The sequence below is a fragment of the Anser cygnoides genome, chromosome 9 (assembly GCF_040182565.1).
Source record: "Anser cygnoides isolate HZ-2024a breed goose chromosome 9, Taihu_goose_T2T_genome, whole genome shotgun sequence".
NCBI classification, from domain to species: Eukaryota; Metazoa; Chordata; class Aves; order Anseriformes; family Anatidae; genus Anser; species Anser cygnoides.
Window position 1 is genome coordinate 20,431,562 of NC_089881.1, and position 20,873 is coordinate 20,452,434.

The 20,873-nt window shown below is 35.3% G+C and overlaps 1 protein-coding gene across 12 annotated transcripts in view; it reads right to left on the reverse strand.

The window, feature by feature from the left end:
- Positions 1-191: 191 nt before the first annotated feature.
- Positions 192-20,873, reverse strand: part of NAALADL2 (N-acetylated alpha-linked acidic dipeptidase like 2) — a 439,850-nt gene continuing 419,168 nt past the window's right edge. For all 12 annotated transcript variants that reach the window (XM_067001999.1, XM_067001993.1, XM_067001994.1 and 9 more), the window contains one exon: positions 192-8,583. In XM_067001999.1, coding sequence (XP_066858100.1) covers positions 8,385-8,583 — 199 coding nt within the window. In that variant the 3' untranslated portion in view covers positions 192-8,384. The remainder of the gene's footprint in view (positions 8,584-20,873) is intronic.

Genomic DNA, 20,873 nt, shown 5'->3' on the forward strand with positions numbered 1-20,873 from the left:
TATATATATATACGTATATAAACTTTATTGTTCAGAAAAAAATCTGTGAAAGAAAATAATGGTCCAATCTCATGGGCAGAGCCACAGAAGATTTCCATACCTAGGCAAAGAGCGTTTGGCTTCAATGATGTTCTTCAGTGATATGGAGTTGCACATATCTGTCAGCAGGAATTCAAAATCAGATACTTGCATAAATTGTTGATATACAGCTGGCTTTTATTTTCATGGCACATGTTTACATGGCTTAAAGAAAACATATTCTGAATGAATACGTTTCACAATTTATTCCTTAACATTCCATGAGATATTCTAGTCAAGAGCTGCAGTTTGTATGGAGCTAACGTACCAAACTAGATTAATGTTCTAGCCGTTATTAAAAACATTATGAAGGTATCACTTTTATTTTTACTTTTAATCCGGTGAACATGAAAGCAGTTTCAGGAAAAAAAAAAAAAGCAAACAAACAAAAAAACCTACACAAAATGGAAATAAAATTTGGAAATACACATTTGTTTACAATGAAAATATTTCATTACACCTCTCAAGTGCTTCATAAGTAGAGAAAAACCTTCAAGTTATTTATATATAATAAACAAAACATGGAATTCATATTTTCATGAGATAACTACTTAATCATAAACTGAGTGGTCTCTTTCTTGTGATAGAATTCAGGCTGTTCAATAGTTTTTGTTTTTTTTTTTGGTAGGAGTCTCATATTGTATACTTGGAGATTGATCCTAAGTATGTACCCTCTGAAAATCTTGACGCCCAAAAAACATACAAAGGCACCTACCTGAAAGGCCAATTATCTGAATGTCTGGGCTATCTATCTACCAGCATCTAAAAAGAGGATGATTCAAATTTTACCTGTAAGTAAATTATTGGATCCCAGTTTCTGAGGTTCTGTCTAGCTGTATTTTTCTTGCTTTTCTCCTTCTTCCCAATTTTTATTACACTTTAATGCCCTGGGATCTACGTTACTGAATCAGCAGCTTGAGAGGCATATGTTAGAGCTTACTGGCAGAACCAACTAAAAAAAGAAAGCTAAAACAACAAAAAAAGCAAATGAATATAATTTCAAATCATTCAGTGCAATGTACATCATATACATCTTCATATTCCAGTTTGATTTCTAGCAAAAATATAACAATGGAAAAACAATGTCTAATTCACAACCACTTTCACAAATTGGCTATTATTGAATTCCAGTCCACGGTGCCTTCTGTCAAACACTGTCATAGACCGCAAAAATCATATTCGTAGCACAGATAAGTAAAGTGTATTTCTTAATCAAAGTACGTAGAATCTCCTTACATTAATAGTCAATGTTACCTTTTCATTACAGTACGTTATAAAAGTACAGTTCATACAACGTAAACTAATTTTGCAAATATGCTGTTGTATTCAGACTCAACATTCTATAATGCATTATAAAAATCAACCGTTCATTGCACATTTCCACACAACATGATATTTATTGGTTTCCAGGAATCACTGCATCAAGTTTGTATTACTGCATGGTTGAAAAAACTAGTTGCTTAATATTCAGAATTGACTAGCTATCAGTTGTGGTACCTTGATTTTACTACACAAAAACTTCGATGTAGACGGAACGAAGGAGTCATCATGCAGGCGTCTCACACTCTGTGTCAAAGCTTCACAAAGATAACACAACTTGACAGCTTCTCCCTTGCATACAAAAGGCAGAAATACTTGCATATTCCATCTGATTAGTTAAAATCTGTAAGGTGTTACGTGACATAAAAATAATAGTTCATACTGAGAATAACATGATCACTGATAACAGCATTTGAGCTTTAATCCTCAAAGGTACAGCAATGCTGACACACAACACATTACCATGCAGCTAGGTATGAACACAATGCTAAAATCTGGCCTTAGGCAGAAGAACATAATTTTCCAGACCTGTACTAAAACCCCAAGAGTATCTGTTCCAAATATCTTCACTCATGCTTTTTTTGGCAAATGGTTAAAACACTTGACTGTGAAGCGCTCCCTGAATTCATTATACTTTCTCTGGATATGGAATTATATTCATTTTCCATTTGTCTCAGAATACCAAATCATAATATGTGTGATAAGAGTATGTTGCATACTGACTTGCATAAACTGCAAATGGAAAACAAAGAGAATTTGTATTTATCTTATCTGCTCTAAGTATGAAATATTAAGCATCTCCTTATTTCTCCTCTAGTGGATTCATAGACTACAAGATGTTTCAGCTGTCGAGAACAGAAAATGAGACTACATGAAAAAAACAACAGTGTTCTAGTATACTTCTTCAGAACCTTCAGTACAGACTGAAAACACCCGAAGTCTGGGAAGTACTTGCAAAATATTATATTTAACTTTTTAAGGACATGGTTTCTGTAGCAAACTAATGCCTCAGTCAGACTTATCTGTCCCACCTGGTTGTCACTCAGACCAGTATCAGGCCTGCACTACCTAACAGCTGACTGGAGCTACAAGGGACACTAATTAAAAACTGTGGAAGCACGCTGACAGCTCAGACTACACCCTAACATTCCACCTGTAGAAAGATTTTGTTGCAGGTGCTAAGAGAACTCAATGTCACATTGCTGTATTACCAGTTTGCTGCAACTAGAACAGTTTCAAATGCGGGAAAATTAGTAGGTCTTTGCAATACTATCATAAAAACATACTTGTTCTCTTTAGTGCCTGAAAGCATTGCATTGCATACCTACACCACTGCATGGCAACGGCAAGCACCCAAGCATATTATATCATATATATTAGCAGCTCAGTAAATGACCTCCTTTCAAGGACCATGCTTTGAAATACAACTTCTAATTCTACCAAAAAATCCAAGAATGATCAGACAAGAAGACCTCACATTGTCTTAACACATGGTAAGCTTTCCATAAACATTAAAGATATCAGGAATTTAAAAGGAGTAAAGAGCAAGACTTCATTTTCAAAGGCTTGTTAGAAAACAAATCAGAGAAAAGTAGTTTAAACGGAACCATAATCTTTTTTAACCCAACAGATTAGGCAGACAAGTAAGTATAGACAGCATTTATGTAGCAAATGTTGTTCTTCACCTACATTCTGATTGCATTTCTTAAATTAAGCCCTTGGATCAGTTCCAATTTGTGAAGCTCATAAGAGAACGTGTACATTAATCCATGCCAACATTTATAACAACTCTTCAGTTAATACTGAATTATAATAGATCACTTATACATGCACATACTGCCTGTGTATACTTAGCATTGACAAAGAGATTCCTGCCCATTTTTTGAAAAAATGTACTCTTGATTGTAATAATATATATTAGGAGATTAAAGAGAATAGGCTAAACATAAATAAACAATATTCTGATATAAAATCTTTTGGGAAATTCCATAAACAGTAGCCAAATTCTGCTGACCTTACTCATGTAGTATAGCACCCTGATAAGCAGTCATGGTAAAATCAATCCTGCTGAAAGAAACAGACCAAGTCAGTATGACAGGGGGAACAATCTTTCAGTGAACCTAAATCTGCATGTGTACATATTCTCCAGTTATGTTGAGCGTGTAAGAGCAATACTACATACAACCAGGGGCAATGGGATTAAAATTAGGGAAAAATAATGTTAGGTCTGATTGCACCATAGTTTTAGAAAATGTACAGTCCGATTCAGATACTCTTAAATCATATGCTACCTATCTACTTCCTAAATGAGTCTTCATTATCCTTAGGCACTTCCTTGGTTCAAGTGTTCACATTCAAGTACATTTTTGTGCATATGGCTTGAGTCCTTGCCATCCTTAATCACTTAAAACACTGTGATACAGTAGCCAAGTTTTGCTTCTGCTCTAACCATTTTTTCTTCTACGTGTATTTATACATATACCTTTTGTATGTAGCCATTATGTAGCCAGTTTTTTACTGTAAATATAACCTTTAATAGTAACTAATTGTTTATTCTATATTTCTGAGACCTTTGCTTGCTATATTGGATTCTCTATCCCAAGTTTTGTAGACTCAGCTCCAACAGAATCATAGAATCATTAAGGTTGGAAAAGACCTTCAAGATCATCTGGTCCAACCATCACCCTACTTCCAATGTCACCCTGTAAACCATGTTCCTAGAAGACACCTTGCTATGTTTTGAACATTTGCAGTGCTGTATAAGACTAACTGTTCTCAAAATTCAGGTCCCAGACATCTTACAATGAGATTTGTTTCCTATCACTCACCTTTCTCAGACTTAATAAAATGCAAGAGAGTGCTAAAGGGAATGAACATCCTCCACCCTAGGCTATGGATAGCGTCTACAATGTGTCAAAGGTACCCATTTCTGGGTAACGCAGATAACAGTTCACCACAGAAAGCTTCTGGGGAACATCTTAACTGTTTTCTTGAAAATGCATATGCATATAACTATGCTTACAGTATTTATTAGTTTTAAAGCCAGAAATACAATTACCATAGCATATAGCTGCCCATAAGCTGATTTTTCCTTCCTGCATTTTCTAACTCATCTTGTGTTCTCAGTGTGTCTTGTAACGTATACCAAAAACCTGTGATTGGGAACCAGGCACTGTAACAAACTCAGAAGATAAAGGCATTAGCCTCTACAACTTAAAAATAAACCTCTTAGTGAGAAGTACAAATTTCCATATACAAACTTTCCAACATATTAACTGTGGATTTCTGGAGACTTTGGCCAAGAGTTTTCACTGAATGAAATGATGGTTATCCTTTGAATGTATGTAATTAAACCTATTAATAAATTAACAACTAAAAATATAGGGAGCAATTTGGAGAAACTATATCTATGGAAGAAGATTTTATTTTTTATTTTTTATTTATTTTTTTAACTATGAGTGTGACCAAGCACTGGAAGCCACTGTCCAGAGATGCTGTGGAATCTCCATCCTTGAAGATATTTAAAAGTCATCTGGACATATCCCCTTCCGGGAATACAGCTCCAGGTGATCCTGCTTGAGCAAGGACTAGATTGGCCTCCAGAAGTACCTCCTGTGATACCTGACAAATTTTGCCTTTCCCTTCCTACTGCTTCAGGAACTTAGATCAGCTGTGGTGCCTTCTTTCACACATCTAGACTGAAATGCCTTTTAAAAGGTAAGTGAAGCAGTGCAAAATGAATGCTAATTTTCTCATGTAGTTATTATTTACATCAGTGTTTGTGTGGATGTATCATCTCACTGCAGGTAAATTAATATTTCTGCAGTGTTTTGAAGATATAAGGCATTTGCATATTTGTGTGTTTGCATATTTGCACATATACTGTATATCAAAAGAGCCTTGTTTTTCTTGGATGATAAAAACAATTCACTGCCTTTTTTAAGGTTAGTACTCAAAATCCAGCTCCCATGTACTTATTATTCATCTGAGTTGATTATACTTTAGCTTCTTTATGTACTCTCTAAAATACGCACTAATAAAATCTTATTAGCTTTTTATTATCAACCATCTCAACATACAAATATTGCAAGCTGCAAGGATTTTCTGGTCACTGAGAGTATGACTCTAGATTACTTAGTAATCGATGCATTTGTTATACTGTCTCTGGCAGTTGATGCTTCTGTAAAGGTAACAGATTTTTACTATCATTCAGGCAATCTGCAAACATACTGCAGCCTTTAAGGGTGCTCTATTCATTTCAAAACAATACAGGAATGAATTCAGTCTGGGTAAGCTACTATGATTTACTAATACCTTCCCTTAGCTGATGTTTCACAGCTAGAAAATTCTGTTAGAAATACTCTGGGTATTTAGGATCTTAACTTGATATAAATTCTTTGAAGTCAATGGGTAGATTTAAAAATCAATGGAAGGATATGGCTCAAAAGTGCCTTTTCCAAAGCTGTAACGGTGCAAATATTATCACTGAGCACTCACTTATATACATAGGATTTGAACATTTGAAATAAAAACCTAGAGATCTACAAGTGTGAGATGGCATTGAAATCAATGCATTTTTGTCCCTAAAGAGCTCATTTGATTCATCTCTACAACAATAATATATGATTGTCTCTAGAGTTTACAGGTAGCAATACAGTAGCAATACCTTTTGTGGTGGAGTACTTTGAAGTCTGCTGTTTCTAAAGGTGTTATAGAAGGACATTATTGAGAAAACAAGATAAATGTTTTAGTGAGGAATTACATGGTTGAGAAATCATACATGAGAGATACTCGTCCCAACTGATTTCCCTGATTTTGCATGAGTATGCTTTGGGCTACATTAGGGGAAGGTTTGCTGGACAGGAAATAGTTATTAAATTCACCTGGCAGAGTTAAAGGAAGTGTTCATCTCTGGTTTTGGTCTCTTAATGGCACCTGAGCCTATATCATTGAAAACCATAGACATTGACTCCACTGTGAGTCAGCACTCTAAAGAAATGCTACTAAACTTACTGTTAGAAGAGTCGTCCCTATTAGAAAAGACAATTCACATGTAGTGCGCATATTATATTCCTAAATACTATCACAAAAGAAACATACAACTCAAATGTGACTATTCCAACCAGTTAAGTATTACTATAATAAAAATTATGGAAACAAGGGGATAGACAAGCATTGGATTATCATAAAAAATGTTACTCTTCACAAGTCAAACCCTCTTTGCAGTAAACAGACTTGGTACCAGCATTAGCAAGAGAATAATCATACGCTCTTTCTTAACAGATGCCAGGTAAACTGAGGAGATAATCATGTCTAAGTTCATGCAGTCACAGTCACTGTTACTGAACATATTCTCACTTCAGTTGTGGCTGTACAATTGCATAGCCCCACCTCTGTCAGAACAGGGATGCTTTTGCCCAAGTTATGACAAAAACTTGCAAAGAAATGTAGCAACAGCATAGCTGTATGTACCCTGTCCTAGGCCACTGCTAACAGAGGCCCATTTGCCAATGTCTTTGGGAAAACAGACAGAAACACAGATCCAAAAACAACTCTCATTTCTTGCTATGTGAACATATACTTTGAAATTTTCCTGAAGGCATTTCTTTACATTCATACAGATACCTGAAATGTTTCTGCAATGTTTCCATGGCAAATTTGGTAACAATACATTTATTGTTTCCATCAAATAAATTATATTTTAATTCTAAGAATCTATATAAAATTATTTTTTAACCTCTAATCCCAGAATCATCTGGGATTGTAAAACTCTAAACCCAATTGGGTTTATCAATTTTAAGTGTTCATATTATTAAGACGCAATTCTCAAGTGTGTATATGATCCCCTTAGAGGTTTAGGACACTGAACCTCCTGATCCTTTCATTTAGAGATTACTTCAAGTCAATGCTGTAATGGTGTGATTACAGCCTCTGGACAGGGCTTCCACCAATGCAAACTAGCCCTGCAGTATGCTTCACCGATTTGTCTTCAGAGGTGAATTGCTGGTTCCGTAGTAGGGAACAAACTGGGCACTACAGTTGGAATGACCCACCCTGGAATAGTGAGTGGTGTGGCCAAGTGGTGGAATCTCAGAAATGTTTCCAGAACTCTGAGTTCTTATTTTCACTTACTGCTCCCTGGAAATTTAGGGAGACCTTGAAGTGGTTTCTTTCGGTAACACATAAGATTACAAGGCCTGTAGCCTAATTAGACTAGGCAGTTCCTTTTACTTAACATAAAAATTCAAAGTTTTTTGCACTTTTAACTACTGATGCAAACTTTTCAAATCACTTGTAATCATCACATAAATTCTCTCTCAAAGAATTAGTAGAGAAAATAATTTTGTTTCAGACAGAAATGTGATAATCGAAGTTTATCTATATTCTCAGAATTGAGGTATTTATTGTTCCACAGGAATAAAGATGTTAGATTGCACTGATAAGGGTGTTTTGAGCATTTCCAGATTAACTTCAGCACTGCATACCCCAGAAAATGCCACATCCTTCAACTACTTATTCTGAAAGGAGTAAGGAAGATGAGTTTGCTGAGGAAGTTAAGGAACACAAGAGTATATTTAAGTCACATTTTTCTGATAGAGTAGGCATGGAAAGCTCACCTGGATATACATCTGGGGTGTCTCAGAACCAGGTCTTCAGTGTATTGCAGGATGTGCTTGGTACTTCGCTAGATTGAGCTCTTAGTCATAAAAATATATTTTACATATAAAAATACAGCAGATGTCCTTCCAAAAATCATTAAGTGTTAGTCCCTCCCATTGTTTTATACATTCAGAAACAGACATTTGAGATATACTGTGAACAGTGCAAAAGACTGTTTTACATTTATAAAAACACACATTGCAGTACATTTTAGCGCCAACTGAAAGAAAAGTTGAGAAAGGTTTCATCCTCAGAGAAATTCTGGTCCAAGTCGAACTTTTGTTTAGCGAGTTGTAAACAAACGTCTTAGAATGCAGAGAATTCTCTCATTTCTTTCCAGCTAAGGTAGTCTCAAACACATCAAGTCCTGCTTTGAAGTAAACCTGAGCTGAACTGATGCTGTTCAGCACCTCTGACAAGGCTGCTTGAATGGTCTCATTTGACTGATGTAGTTTGTAGTGCTCCAGTGCCTCTAGCAGTACTGAAAACTGGTTTGTCCTTTCATCTAGTCTGTAAAGAATATTTCTAAAAAAGAACAATGGAGAATGGTAAACTTTTTACTCAAAACAATCTTCAGAAATCATCAAGAATCCTTGCAAGTATCAGACACATTTTATAGATGATACATATTATGCACAGTAAAGCTGACCCATGGCAGACCGAAAGACAACTGCAGATTTATTACGGCTTTGTAAACTGAATCTTTCCATTGATCTATGTGTAAATACATTGAAACATTCACAAAAGTCCATCAAAGAAATTTCAAATTCCTTTTTGGTCTTTGAAAATTTCATCAAAATCATGAGCTTAGGCCCATCACACCCACTGTGAAGTTTTTCGTGTCTCAGCTGCACTCTGTGTATTCCTCTCTAAAAAAAAGTTTAGTTATTATTGCGGACTGTAGGCATGGATTTTTTCCCCCCCATCTGCTCCTGTTATTTATTTCACACTTCAGAGGTGAAATTCTAGCTGCACTGAAGTCAATGGTAAAACTCTCACTGCCTTCAGCAGCACCTTTATTTCATCAATAATCCTATGTGGCATCAGAACAAGAGTAACCCATCTTTAATGTCACGTACTTGAGGAAGGAAATAAATGGAATGCACAGCTAAAGCCTTATGAAATAAAATCAGTGTTTTTCTATAATAATATCTGCAAGACTTTTTTAATGGCTTATATCAAAATCCATGCAAAGGCAATGTCCGATTCCCTGGAAATGTTATCTGTGTGAGGTGCTGAAGGCTCATTATTCAAAGCTAGCTATTGATTTCGTTGAGACCTTTTGAAGCAGGCTGTAAATATTATCTAAAAGCAGGTGTAATCATTATCCTAATTAGAAGAGCATGTAAATATCATAAATCTCCACCCAGGGGCTCCTTTGATTATAAACAGAAGTGAGTGAAACTTGAAGCAGGAACACCACAAGTGATCTTGTGCAACACCTTATCCTTAAACACAATGCAGGAGTTCAGGGCAGCGGGGAAGTTGTTTCATGGAATGAAACCAACAAGTAAGCAGAACAACTTAGACAATCCATTAGTAACATAACTGCTTGACAGGACAGGCCCAGTGGCAACTCCAATTAGTAATAAAACTGCCAAGTACCTACAAGACAGATGAGCACAGAAGTGTATCTTATTACTACAACAGTCATCTAATTGTTAGTCTATCAGGGGGAATGGTGATGAAGAAGCAGAATAAATAACACCACAGAACATATACAATCTTCTGCCATGATTTTCAGTTTGAAAAGGTGTTTTGTGTTTTACAAAGATATGAAGTAATTCCTACCCTCATAACACAATTTTTTCAGTCTTTAATTTTTCATCTTTCTGTATTGGATATATACCTAAGACCAGCAACAAAATATTAACACCGTGCAATATGAATTGTAAGCTTTTTATCCCCTGATATTGATGCACCTATCCATTTCAAGTGTTCTGCAATGCAATACACAATCCTTCTAAATACAAGGGGGAAACAGTTTGTTTCCAACATTGCAGTAGAAGGATAGCTTGCACACTTTAAGTAGTGGGTCATCTCAGACCTAGATCATTTAGCATGAAACAGGTTAGGAACACTTACAGGAACAGCACAGCATGGACAGAAGCCTCCATCAAGAGGGCAGCAACAAGCAGACACGGCAAAAACTTCTTCAGCTTGCACTGGAGCAGCCAGAGGAGGACATCTGCTGGCTTCCTCATTTCTGAGCTGATACTACTTGTCCTTGAGAATATGATGCAGCTTACACTCAAAGGTGACTGAAGTTATATTATGGATTGTCCCTAAAGCTTCTTTGTGATATAGTAAATGAAAACTGTGTATGTTGAGAACCAGAAAAAAATCTTGGTTGGTTGGTTTTTAAGGATAGGCTGTGCTGTGGGAAATACTGTAGCTTTCAAAGCAGGGATTGATTTTGCTCCCTCTGAAATCAATTCAGGGACTCCTGCTGAGATCAGTACGAGGAGAATCAGGCTTCTGAAGAACTCTCCTCTACTGTACCCACAGTTCACAGAGAGACAGAAGCCTGTTCACAACCCCTCGAAGCCCTTGAACAGCAGGGGCAATACTAGAGATAATCACATTACTTTTCTACTCTCAGGAGGTATGCGACAATCCTGTCTGGTAGCTGGTGTCTGGGAGAGTTTGAGCAAGGGTTCTGCTCCAAATGCCTACAACACTGGCAATATGATCTATATTAGGATTCCTCTGTTTCTTTACTGGTGGTAATGTCAACTAATAAGAATGTAATAGGCCAATAATCCACCAGCAGAACAACACTGACTTAGACTGCTAGGAATCACTCTAAAGAGAAGATGATCTGAAGATGGAAACATTTAGGGACTCCTGAGAAAATAAGTGAGGTGAATAGAAACTGATCTTTTCCTATCCCATCTTCAAAAGTGCTGTAAATAAGGCACATAGGGGGAAAAAAAAAAAAAAAAAAGAGGTCTACCTTGAGAGTAAAGGATGTTAGAAGAGTTTAATTCTACAGCTGTGATTCCAATGGCAGGTACTGTAGAAGACAAATATTCCCTGCTCACCACACCTGACTACAGTACAAATCGGTGTCTAATGAGAAAAACTGAGCAGTTTGATGTATGAAAGAGATGAGCAGTCAGCTATCATAATTTAACAGAATGTCTTAACTTTTGCAATAGTAATACGATTTAGGCATAGCTGATTGCATTGTATGACAGGACCTATTTTTTATTTTTATGTATGCAAATACTTTAAAATAATAATAACATTATACAGTACCTGTTTTTTGCAGATTTTCTGCTAGGGATTCTCACTAGGATCTTTTATTTTCAAATTACTTATCTTTGCTTGGCAAACCATAACACCCTTTTTGTTACATAAAATGATTTCTCTTTTTATGCATGTTCACGAGAATCAATTTATACAATTTTACTTATCTCAGTGCAAGCTTCATCAAATAAATAAATAAATTAAAAAAAAAAAAAGGCTAGTCCAGTTTATTACTTCCATGCCTTTACAAGTCAAAAAAAGTGTTTTCATTAAAAATTACATGTGGACCAAAAAATAAAAACCAGCCATTGCTTTGGCACAGGATATTGCCATGTGACCATGATATGCATAATGATCCTAAGACTCTTTAATTTATACCGTGAAATTCAATGACTTAAACAATTCCTTAATACAAATTGGTTTGTAGTCTACACCTCTAAAACAATGATTCCAGCTTCTGGCCTAATTGCTTAAGTATCTATCTTCATCTTTAACTATTTTGATCCTACAAATATAATTCACGCAGTCAGCTTGACCCATACAAAATGAGAAAACAGAGATGTGTAGTACATTACTGATGACACTAATGAAATTACAACACAAATCACTCATCTTAATGGGCTTGTTTCAATGACACATCACAGTGACCTGGAACGTATAACACTGAACTAGAAAACCTAACAAATAACTTCAGGCACTACTGCTGAAAGAGGTAAAATGTCTCTATACTAAAGAATGAGCCCCAATAAACTAAAGCAAAGAAACTTATGAAATAGATTCTAATAGGACCTCATTTATAACTTTTATGAGCCCTTTGCCTGCCTAGGAACATAAACATTAATTATTTATCAAAATAATGCCATTACAGTTAAATGCTGTTTTATATTATCAGAAATAAGGATGGAATGCTACCCTCACTAAACCAAAATGCATTTGAAAAATTCTTGAATAATCAAACTAAATAATACAGTGACTAACACAAATCAAAATATTTTGAAGATTAGAACAATAGACCAGTACAGATAAAACTAGTTTACTACATTATTCTTGCCATGAAAAAGGATGTTTTAGCTTACAATAAAAGTTTACATGTAGGTGATGTACAACACATAAGTAGAATTAAACAGCTACTTACACATAGCCTCCTATCTAAGAGTTACAGTATGAAATCTTGGAAAGAAAAGTAATTATTAAATCATTAGGACATAGCAGCCAGTATATGGTCCCATAAGAAATGAGTTCAGGTTGTCTCAATGGAATCACATTAAAATCATTTACAGATAAATGCTATGGGCACCCTCTGTCTATTCCATTTATAACACCATATGCTGTGACTACAGCTGCTTCAGCATCCTCACGCATTGAATTTTATAAATCCCTGAATTATTTTTTCTCATATTATCCAGGAAATAAATAAAAAAAAAGCACCAAAACAGGGATTTTCAGCATTTCTATTTCTCATGATAATATTCAGTTTTGAATGTACTTTTCTAAGATCTAGGAGTTTGTTTTCACTCATGCTTGTAAAACACAAAATATTATTAACCAGATAAACAAATAAATGCATTCTAATAATACTATTTACATGTTGGGATCTCCAGTTCCACAGAGTGTTTATTTATTGCAGGACATAAAATATTACAAACTCTCCTTCCCTGAAAACTGCATGAGCCGATTTATTCTATCTTATTTACATCAGTTTGTACCTCAGAAAATTTTATGGTGAAGGTACAAGAAAGCTTCTCTTCTTCCCCTAGGTCCCTGATCCTTTTGATCTCCAACAGTGTTTCTCCTTTCTTCTCTTTTTATTTTTTAAACTTTATTGACATGCACATATACTTGGTTTACCTATTTTATTTCACAGCATTGTTATGGCAGAAGTGGATTATTATAAGATTATAGCTGCTAGCCATGTAAGACTCTCTTTCATCAGGACAAAATGTATGCTGCGGTGAACTGTCATTACATGTCATTATGGATGATCCAGAGGAAAAGCTTTTTTCTGCACTGCTCATTTCTTGCTGAATCAAATGGTGGAAGTTGCTGGCTCTGGGGCCACATGACCAACAGCAAGCATGTGGCCAGGGAAGATGGGATATGGCAACCAACCTTTTAGGGCAACTTAGCTGTAAATGCCAGTCTATTCCTTCAGTCCTCACAAACTCAGCCTGTCATATTTAAGGATCCCTTATTTGTAATGCATTGTTCCTAACTTTTGCTTCCTACACAGCCTATTCTTTTTTAAGGGCCATCACTTACCTTTGTTTAGCACTCTCGTTTATAAGACTGAAAAAAATATTTTACCAGTATGTACTACAGAGAGAGATATATTGAAACCATGTAATCACAATGTTGAATATCTGCCAGATGGATATGTATCAGCAGCTGATAAACTACAGATAACCCAGGCATCAAACCTAACTCAAGACTAACCAAAGGGAAGGCGTTTCAGAGGCATCACTGCGTAACAGTAGCAAACTAGATACACTCCATCCCTGCCAGGCAGAAATTTACCTTGCATAAGAGACCAGAGTTGAGACACCTTTAGTTATGTTGGTTATGGCAAAGGGGGTTCTGGTCAGTCTGTATTTAATAAAAACCTGTTGGGGCATGCGATGACAAGGAGATAATTATTCGAAATCTGAATCTATTTCCAAGAGGCCAATTTAGAATAGGCCGTGTTAAAAAAATAAATCCTGATTTTGGCAGCTCTTTGAAGTGTCTTGAGGCTTGGTTTGGCTAGATTGCTTGCCAAATAAGCAAAGGAAAAAGGGAAGCCAAACTGCAATGATAGCTGGTTACAAGATACATTATCTTTTATTTTCCTACACTTATCTTTGATTACAGTACTTTTTTAAAGGTAATAAATGCATTGTCATAAAACATTAATCTCTTACAGAGTTATTGCTAAAGCTTAAACCAATCTAGCTTAAGTTTCAGCCTGGTGCACCCTGCTAAACCCCCACCCTAGCTGTAACCTTACCTACAGACTACAGACCTTCCCACCTTTACAGATTAATCTGGTAGATCCAATTTGCATGTACTAGCATTCAGAATCCTAAAGAAAAAGATCTGTTAAAAAATCAAGGTGTGTAAAGGTTGCTTTAGGAATTTTTTATGACCAAACCTCAACATTCACAGAAAACATTCGCTTTCAATTGTGTTCTGATGCATATAAGAAAAAGATTTTTTTTTTTGATAGTTGAATAATTACTGTCAACAGAAACGATTGACATAAAATAGAGCTAACAGTGTTAGTCTTGATTTTCTGATAATAGGACACTGCTCTGTGGTGGCTTAGAAAAGATTTCGAATGGGAGACTGTATCTATGACAACCTGTAGCTAAACTTTTCCACTTTCATCATATAAACAGTAATTACTTAATTTCTTCTTTTTTAAATATATTTTTGGTGGCTCATGATAGCATAACAGCTTCTAGTATTTTCTAGTAGCTGATATAAAATAAGCATGAGGAAGTAGAAGCTGGATGCAAGTTAGTAATCGGAAGAGGACTGGGTGTTCTGGAACAGACTCAAATAAGAATAATGGAGCTAAGAAGTCTGACACAGACTCAAATAAGAATAATGGAGCTAAGAAGTCTGACTAGTTTAAAGACTGAGTTTAAGTAAGTTTAAGTATTTTAGTAAAGTTTAAGTAAAAAGGCATCTTCAACAATACATCTGCTTGCAAGGGCTGAGCATCAACTTTACCTTCCACTCACAGTTTCTCCACTGTTGAAAATCTGCTCGGTTTAGGAAATTTATTTCTTTCCTACTTTGGAGTAGATAAGATGAATAAGTAAGAAGAATCAATTCTACAACTTCAACAGTACAGAACGACTTTACAGAACAGAAGTGAAAAGAAAAAGAAACATTAGGATGCAATTCGTCTTCAGAAGTTCCAAGCGATTATTTATCATGGTTAAAGAGCAGTCCTCTAATTAATTAGGCATGATCTTCTCTAGGGTTTTACAGAAACTAATTAAGTGAGTTTATCTAGAAATTCCTGAAAAAGTCACAAAACTTAACACACTATCAGATTTTTTTCCACAGAGCTTTCAAACTCTATATGCAACTGATGAGAGAATATATACTCCATCTACACATAAAATATTCCCTGAAAATCCTTCAATATTTTCTCTGTAAATTTTTAGAACAAGGACTGCAAGGACCTAAGAGTGATGTATACATTAAACCATATTAACTGTACTTTTAAATTGTTATTTGCTGGCAAGAACAAGTAGGAAAAATACTTTGTTAAATTTCAAATAATGTAGCCGCTGGTAACAAATGTAAGCATGTTGCTCTTTGATTTAAGCTACACTTGTTTTTTAAATGAAAGAAACATATGCTGGATAATTTGGAGGAAACTATTTTTCTTTTAAGGATGTCTCATCTGAAATACTCAAATTCAAAACAGATGTGCTACTATTTTAAAGGACTTGAGGGAAGTGAATTAATAAAATTATTTCCAAATGGCTCACAGCTGATGTTCTAAAGGCTTCATAGTGATTTTTATTTATAAGTTGTGTAAAACATTCGATTCTTAAGGAGGAATGCCATTTACAAACGAAGCATCAAAAGGAAGCGTCCAGTGTTTGATTTATTAAACTGGTTTGACCTCAATTTCCAGCTCTCATCCCGATTAGCTTTATGATCTTAAGTAACTCCATACCACATGGCATGTGAAACCATTACCAAAATCAGAAGGGTCATTATCATAAGAGTTAATTATGGATTAAAAATTAATTATGTCATAATATGTATGTTAAATAAATGCCTGAGGTTGTATTTTATTACATTCTACAGCACACATACACACCATATTTGCACTTTTTAAATTGCAAAGGTAAGTTTCCTATTAATGATCTCACCACCAAATTTCTAAGCCCTGTGGCCTGGGTAATACATTCTGGAAGGGAGGATGACATATTAAATATTTCCCCTATTAATTCTGCTTATTTTTGTACTAGATTTGAGAAACATTCCTGGCTAATATTTAACACTATGTGGTTCTTATCTGTCATGGCCAAAAATGTGAGACCATATAGTTCTTGGATCTAAAAAATGTTATTGACCGTACTGTTTATAAGAACAATGAAATAATGTATGAAATATTAAGTTTCTGTCAAATGTAATAAACTCTAAATCTAATTCTTTATATAACTTTAAGACATCATAGCCTATTTTGCTCAGTAACCCAATATTCTTGGTCTATTTAACAATATAAGCACAAATCTGAGCACGATCTGCCAACAATGGAAATTGAATGGAAACTGTAATGTAATCAAAAGAGTTGCTAGGAGTTGGTGTGATAGCTCTGCTCTGAGCTCACTGAATAGCCTTCTATGAAAGGATTTTTATGGGTAGCCGAACAACCATTGTGAAATGGGCTAAAAATCTAGTAAGGCCACAAATATAAGCAAATATCATTATATTAAAAACACAACAACAAAAAGACTCTTTGCAAGGTCAAGACCATGCACATTTGTGGGAAGTATATGTCCTGGATAAAGTCTCATCTTCAGGGCCACCAATGCTGTGTTAAATTATAGTATACATACTAATATTCATTGTAACAAAAATACAACGGGTCTGATGAATACTGCAGTTCTAGAAGTGTAAAAATTGATCAAATTAAAAGAATGGAAGAAAATTCACAAGAAGTACGTATGGGAAAAATAAATGAAGGTATGTACACCCAGGTTTACCATTCATACCAGGGAAATGAGAAAGCTGGTTTCCAGCCATGACATAATCCTTAATTATAGCGGTTTTCTGCTTTTGCAGGTGTCATGAAAAGATTTTCTTGTTCACTTTAAATCAGCTTTAAAGTTAACTATAATTACATCTCTGCAGATGTCTAATTCAGTATTACTTAATGCAGCAAATGGTCTTAAAATAGTAAAAATATACAAAACAACAAATACAGTCATTACATCGTGGTCAATATACATAACTGTGATTCTAATGGAGAAACCATTTGAATTGTCACTCAGATCAGGTGTTTTGAGTATGAGTTACACCCATTCCCTGACTCATAGTATGATTGTCTTCAGTTTTTAAAAAACCTGATCAGAAGACACATGACATCTATTTAGAGAAGCACAGAAACTGAGCACCTCATCCTTTCATTCAATGTCTGCTACCACAGACTAGGAGAAAATCAACTTCCATGTTTGCATTAACCTAAGATTTACCAAGCACTGTACAGGATCACAGGTGTTCTGACAGTATATAGCTATAGCTGCCACTACTCACCTCTCTCTTGAAACTTCTTTTTGCCTTCCCACGTTCTTAACATAAAACTCTTCCTGGAATATTTCCTGTGACTTTTTTTTTTTTCTCCATTAGTAGATCCAAAAATGAGCTACACAGGAGCTTAGTGAAGCTGTGTGTCATTTTTTCTATCTTGAATATTTGAGCTCATCTTCTTTAACTTATACTGACAAAAACTGTAATTAGACTGCACAAGTACTGAGAGTTTGAAGGAAGAAGGCAGAAGAAAGTAAGAATTTTTAGGCATGAAATACATTTTGACAAATGCCTGTCGGAGAGAAGGGAGCTGAACAAGGACTGCAGTGGTCAGAAAATGCAAACATGAGTGGGAAGAAATGAAAGGAAAAGTAGAAGTGGAAAACAAGTGATGGAAAAATCAGTACAAAAAGATGAAGAAAAGTAGCTATGGTACAAGTTTCTGTAAGACTGGAAGTGAGGCACAGGAACTTACATTTCATAAGGCATGGACAGAAAAAGGGCAGAAGTTGTTAATAACATGGTAGGTATATTATAAAGAATACAGGATGTAAAGCCACAACAAAGAAGACATGGACAATAGGAAGGATTTATAGGGAAGGACAAAAATAAGTACATTGTACAAAATAAGACACAGCAGGATTGAGTTTGGAGATGTATAGAAAAAGAGACAAAGTCTTCCTGGAGGGTTGAATCTGAGAAGAAAAAAGACTCATCAGTACTGACAGAACCAAGAAACACCACTGAAGAATTAGAAAGTGAAACAAGTAATACCACTTATCACAACTCCATTTATAAGATGCACAACAGTTATAGAAGAAAAAGAGATGTAAATTTTCAAAGGTAGAAGATATTAGGGTGAAAAGTCAGATGTAAAATCCCTGCTGTGCAGTAAAAAGAAAATTAATTTATTCTGACTGAATGGCAAAATTTGAGATACACTATTCTAAAACCAGTACACAAATCTATCCTACTCCCCCAACATCATTCCAGTATTGTATTTAAATTTTTTTCATGACAGATAATATAACAATACAGAATGTGATCAACTACTGCCAGTGCAACATGAATTGTTGCGGTATTTCCAATCCTACGGATAATCTGCAGCATATCTAATCACCCTCTGTTCCACATAATACAATGCAGGAAAAAAAAAAATCCTTGGTTTAGGTCAATCAAAAATGTCTCAAACATTACAACAAAGTATACAAGAATATTTTCTATTTGAGGCCACAAATGAAGAGTTCAAAATGAAAAAAAAAATCTGCAGAGTCTGCACGATAAGACAGAATCACTGCCTGCTGTAGAAACACTAGGCTAGTATTTTTTCAATTGACATTGCACTACATGTTTACCCATGTCATTGTTAAGATTAGCAGGATATTTGCATCTTTAATGCTTGTCCTCTGTAAATCCAATGAGCAGCTTGTTTACACAGAGGTTTAATAAGGACTTAAATGTATCTCTAGAAATTTAAGTCTGAGGGTATGTGAATTTTGACACCTGAGAATCTGCTGCAGTTTATCAGCAAAACAGAAATAAATCCAGTAGACTCTGTACATATGACAGGAATGTATATAACAGAACTCAATCTGAAAGGAAAACATTTGTTCTAGTGAACAACAAACACTTGTTTGGCATGAGACACTTGAGTGGCACGAGATTAGCAGCGATGCAAATTACCTTTTTGCGTGGTGCTAAAAGCATCTTTGGATTGTTCTTTCATCTCATTATGGCAAATTCAGGATACACAATCTATCATCACTTCCATTGAGTATTTATTCAGTGCATTGTAATGCACTGATTTGTTGTGACTTTTTAGCCCAATGGAGTGTTAATACCACAGCTGGGTATCCATGATAAAAAGAAGCAAGCAGAAGAAGTTTAACTTGCACAAATGAGCAAGACAAACTGCTGGAGGTCTTTCTTGAAGACACAGATTGTTTTATCCTTACTTTTCACCTAATTAATGCTTGTTTCACTCAATTATTTTCTCTACTAGACATAGCAGAATGACATTTGCAAAAAATCCGTAAAAAATGTTGACAGATGCATACAGCCTTAATGGACAGTATAAACTTGGCAGGCTAAGGTAGATGAAACTTGAAACAGGAAATTGTCCCAGGTCTTTGCTTCAATCTCTGTTAAATTATGGCTGAAGCACCCTTTGTTTAGACTACAGAGATAGAGCATCTTCTCCTATCCCCAGCAGGAAACTACACATAGTGATATGTTAGTAACCATAATAATTTTACTGCTCATTAGAGAAGAATAATGTATCAATTATGCTCAATAATTGCCCTGTGGCAATGACTGGAATACGGAATCTACGTATATACAGTATACATACAGTACATGTACACAATGACAGACTACAGCTATGGCAATGAGAGTACAAAATACAAAGAAAATTTTCTACAAGAAATTGTAGAAAAGATATATTAGCTTCCCTTTAGTCGACAGGCACAAGTAGGCTGCAACCCACCTCCTGCAATAAAGCAAAAAATCCACTTTTCTTTTTAATTCAACATCTAGAAGAGAAAACATAGTATAGATCCAGAGAGCTGTGAATTAGGACAAACACAAGCCTAAAAATGATGCCTAAACTTCAGCAAATTTGTCAAGTACTTTGATTGAGGTTGAGAATATGAGTCCAAATGGGTATACAGGAAGCAATCATTTTTTCATGAAGAATACGTGCTTTACTGTGCACACAAATTCTTCCTTCAGAAGGCTGTAAATTACAGTATTTATGGAATCTTAATGATCTAAACACAGTTGGAGCCTGAAGGTCAAGGCTGCAAACTGCATCCTAAATTTCTGTTTACAGATGAAGCATAGTATTTATTGCTGCACTGCTTGTGCTGCTATAGTTAAAGGGCTGCCAGCATTTCCATTATAAACCCCTATTTCAGGGGTTTATAACTTGCCCATCAATCTTCCCACTGGGATGAAACACAGCATATGAGGTCCTGGCTGTGAGACTGATATATATTTTTTTGGTTTTGTTTTCTTTACCAAATTACAAAAAGAAAAGTGTGAAGTTATATAAGCAAAAAAGTACATCAGATTTTTTCAAATATTTCTAGTGTTCCTGTCATACTATTCAATAATAGCTTCAGAACACAAAATACATTTGTATCACTGCATCAATTAATGGAAGGACTTTCAATACCTAAACAGTGAAAAATAACCCAAATAAAGACATACTGCTAGATGAATTTTTCAAAAGAAAATGTACTGACGATTTTGAACGTCAGGAAAGGAATTCAGAAATCTACCGCTGTCCTTGATTCTGTCTGCATTAA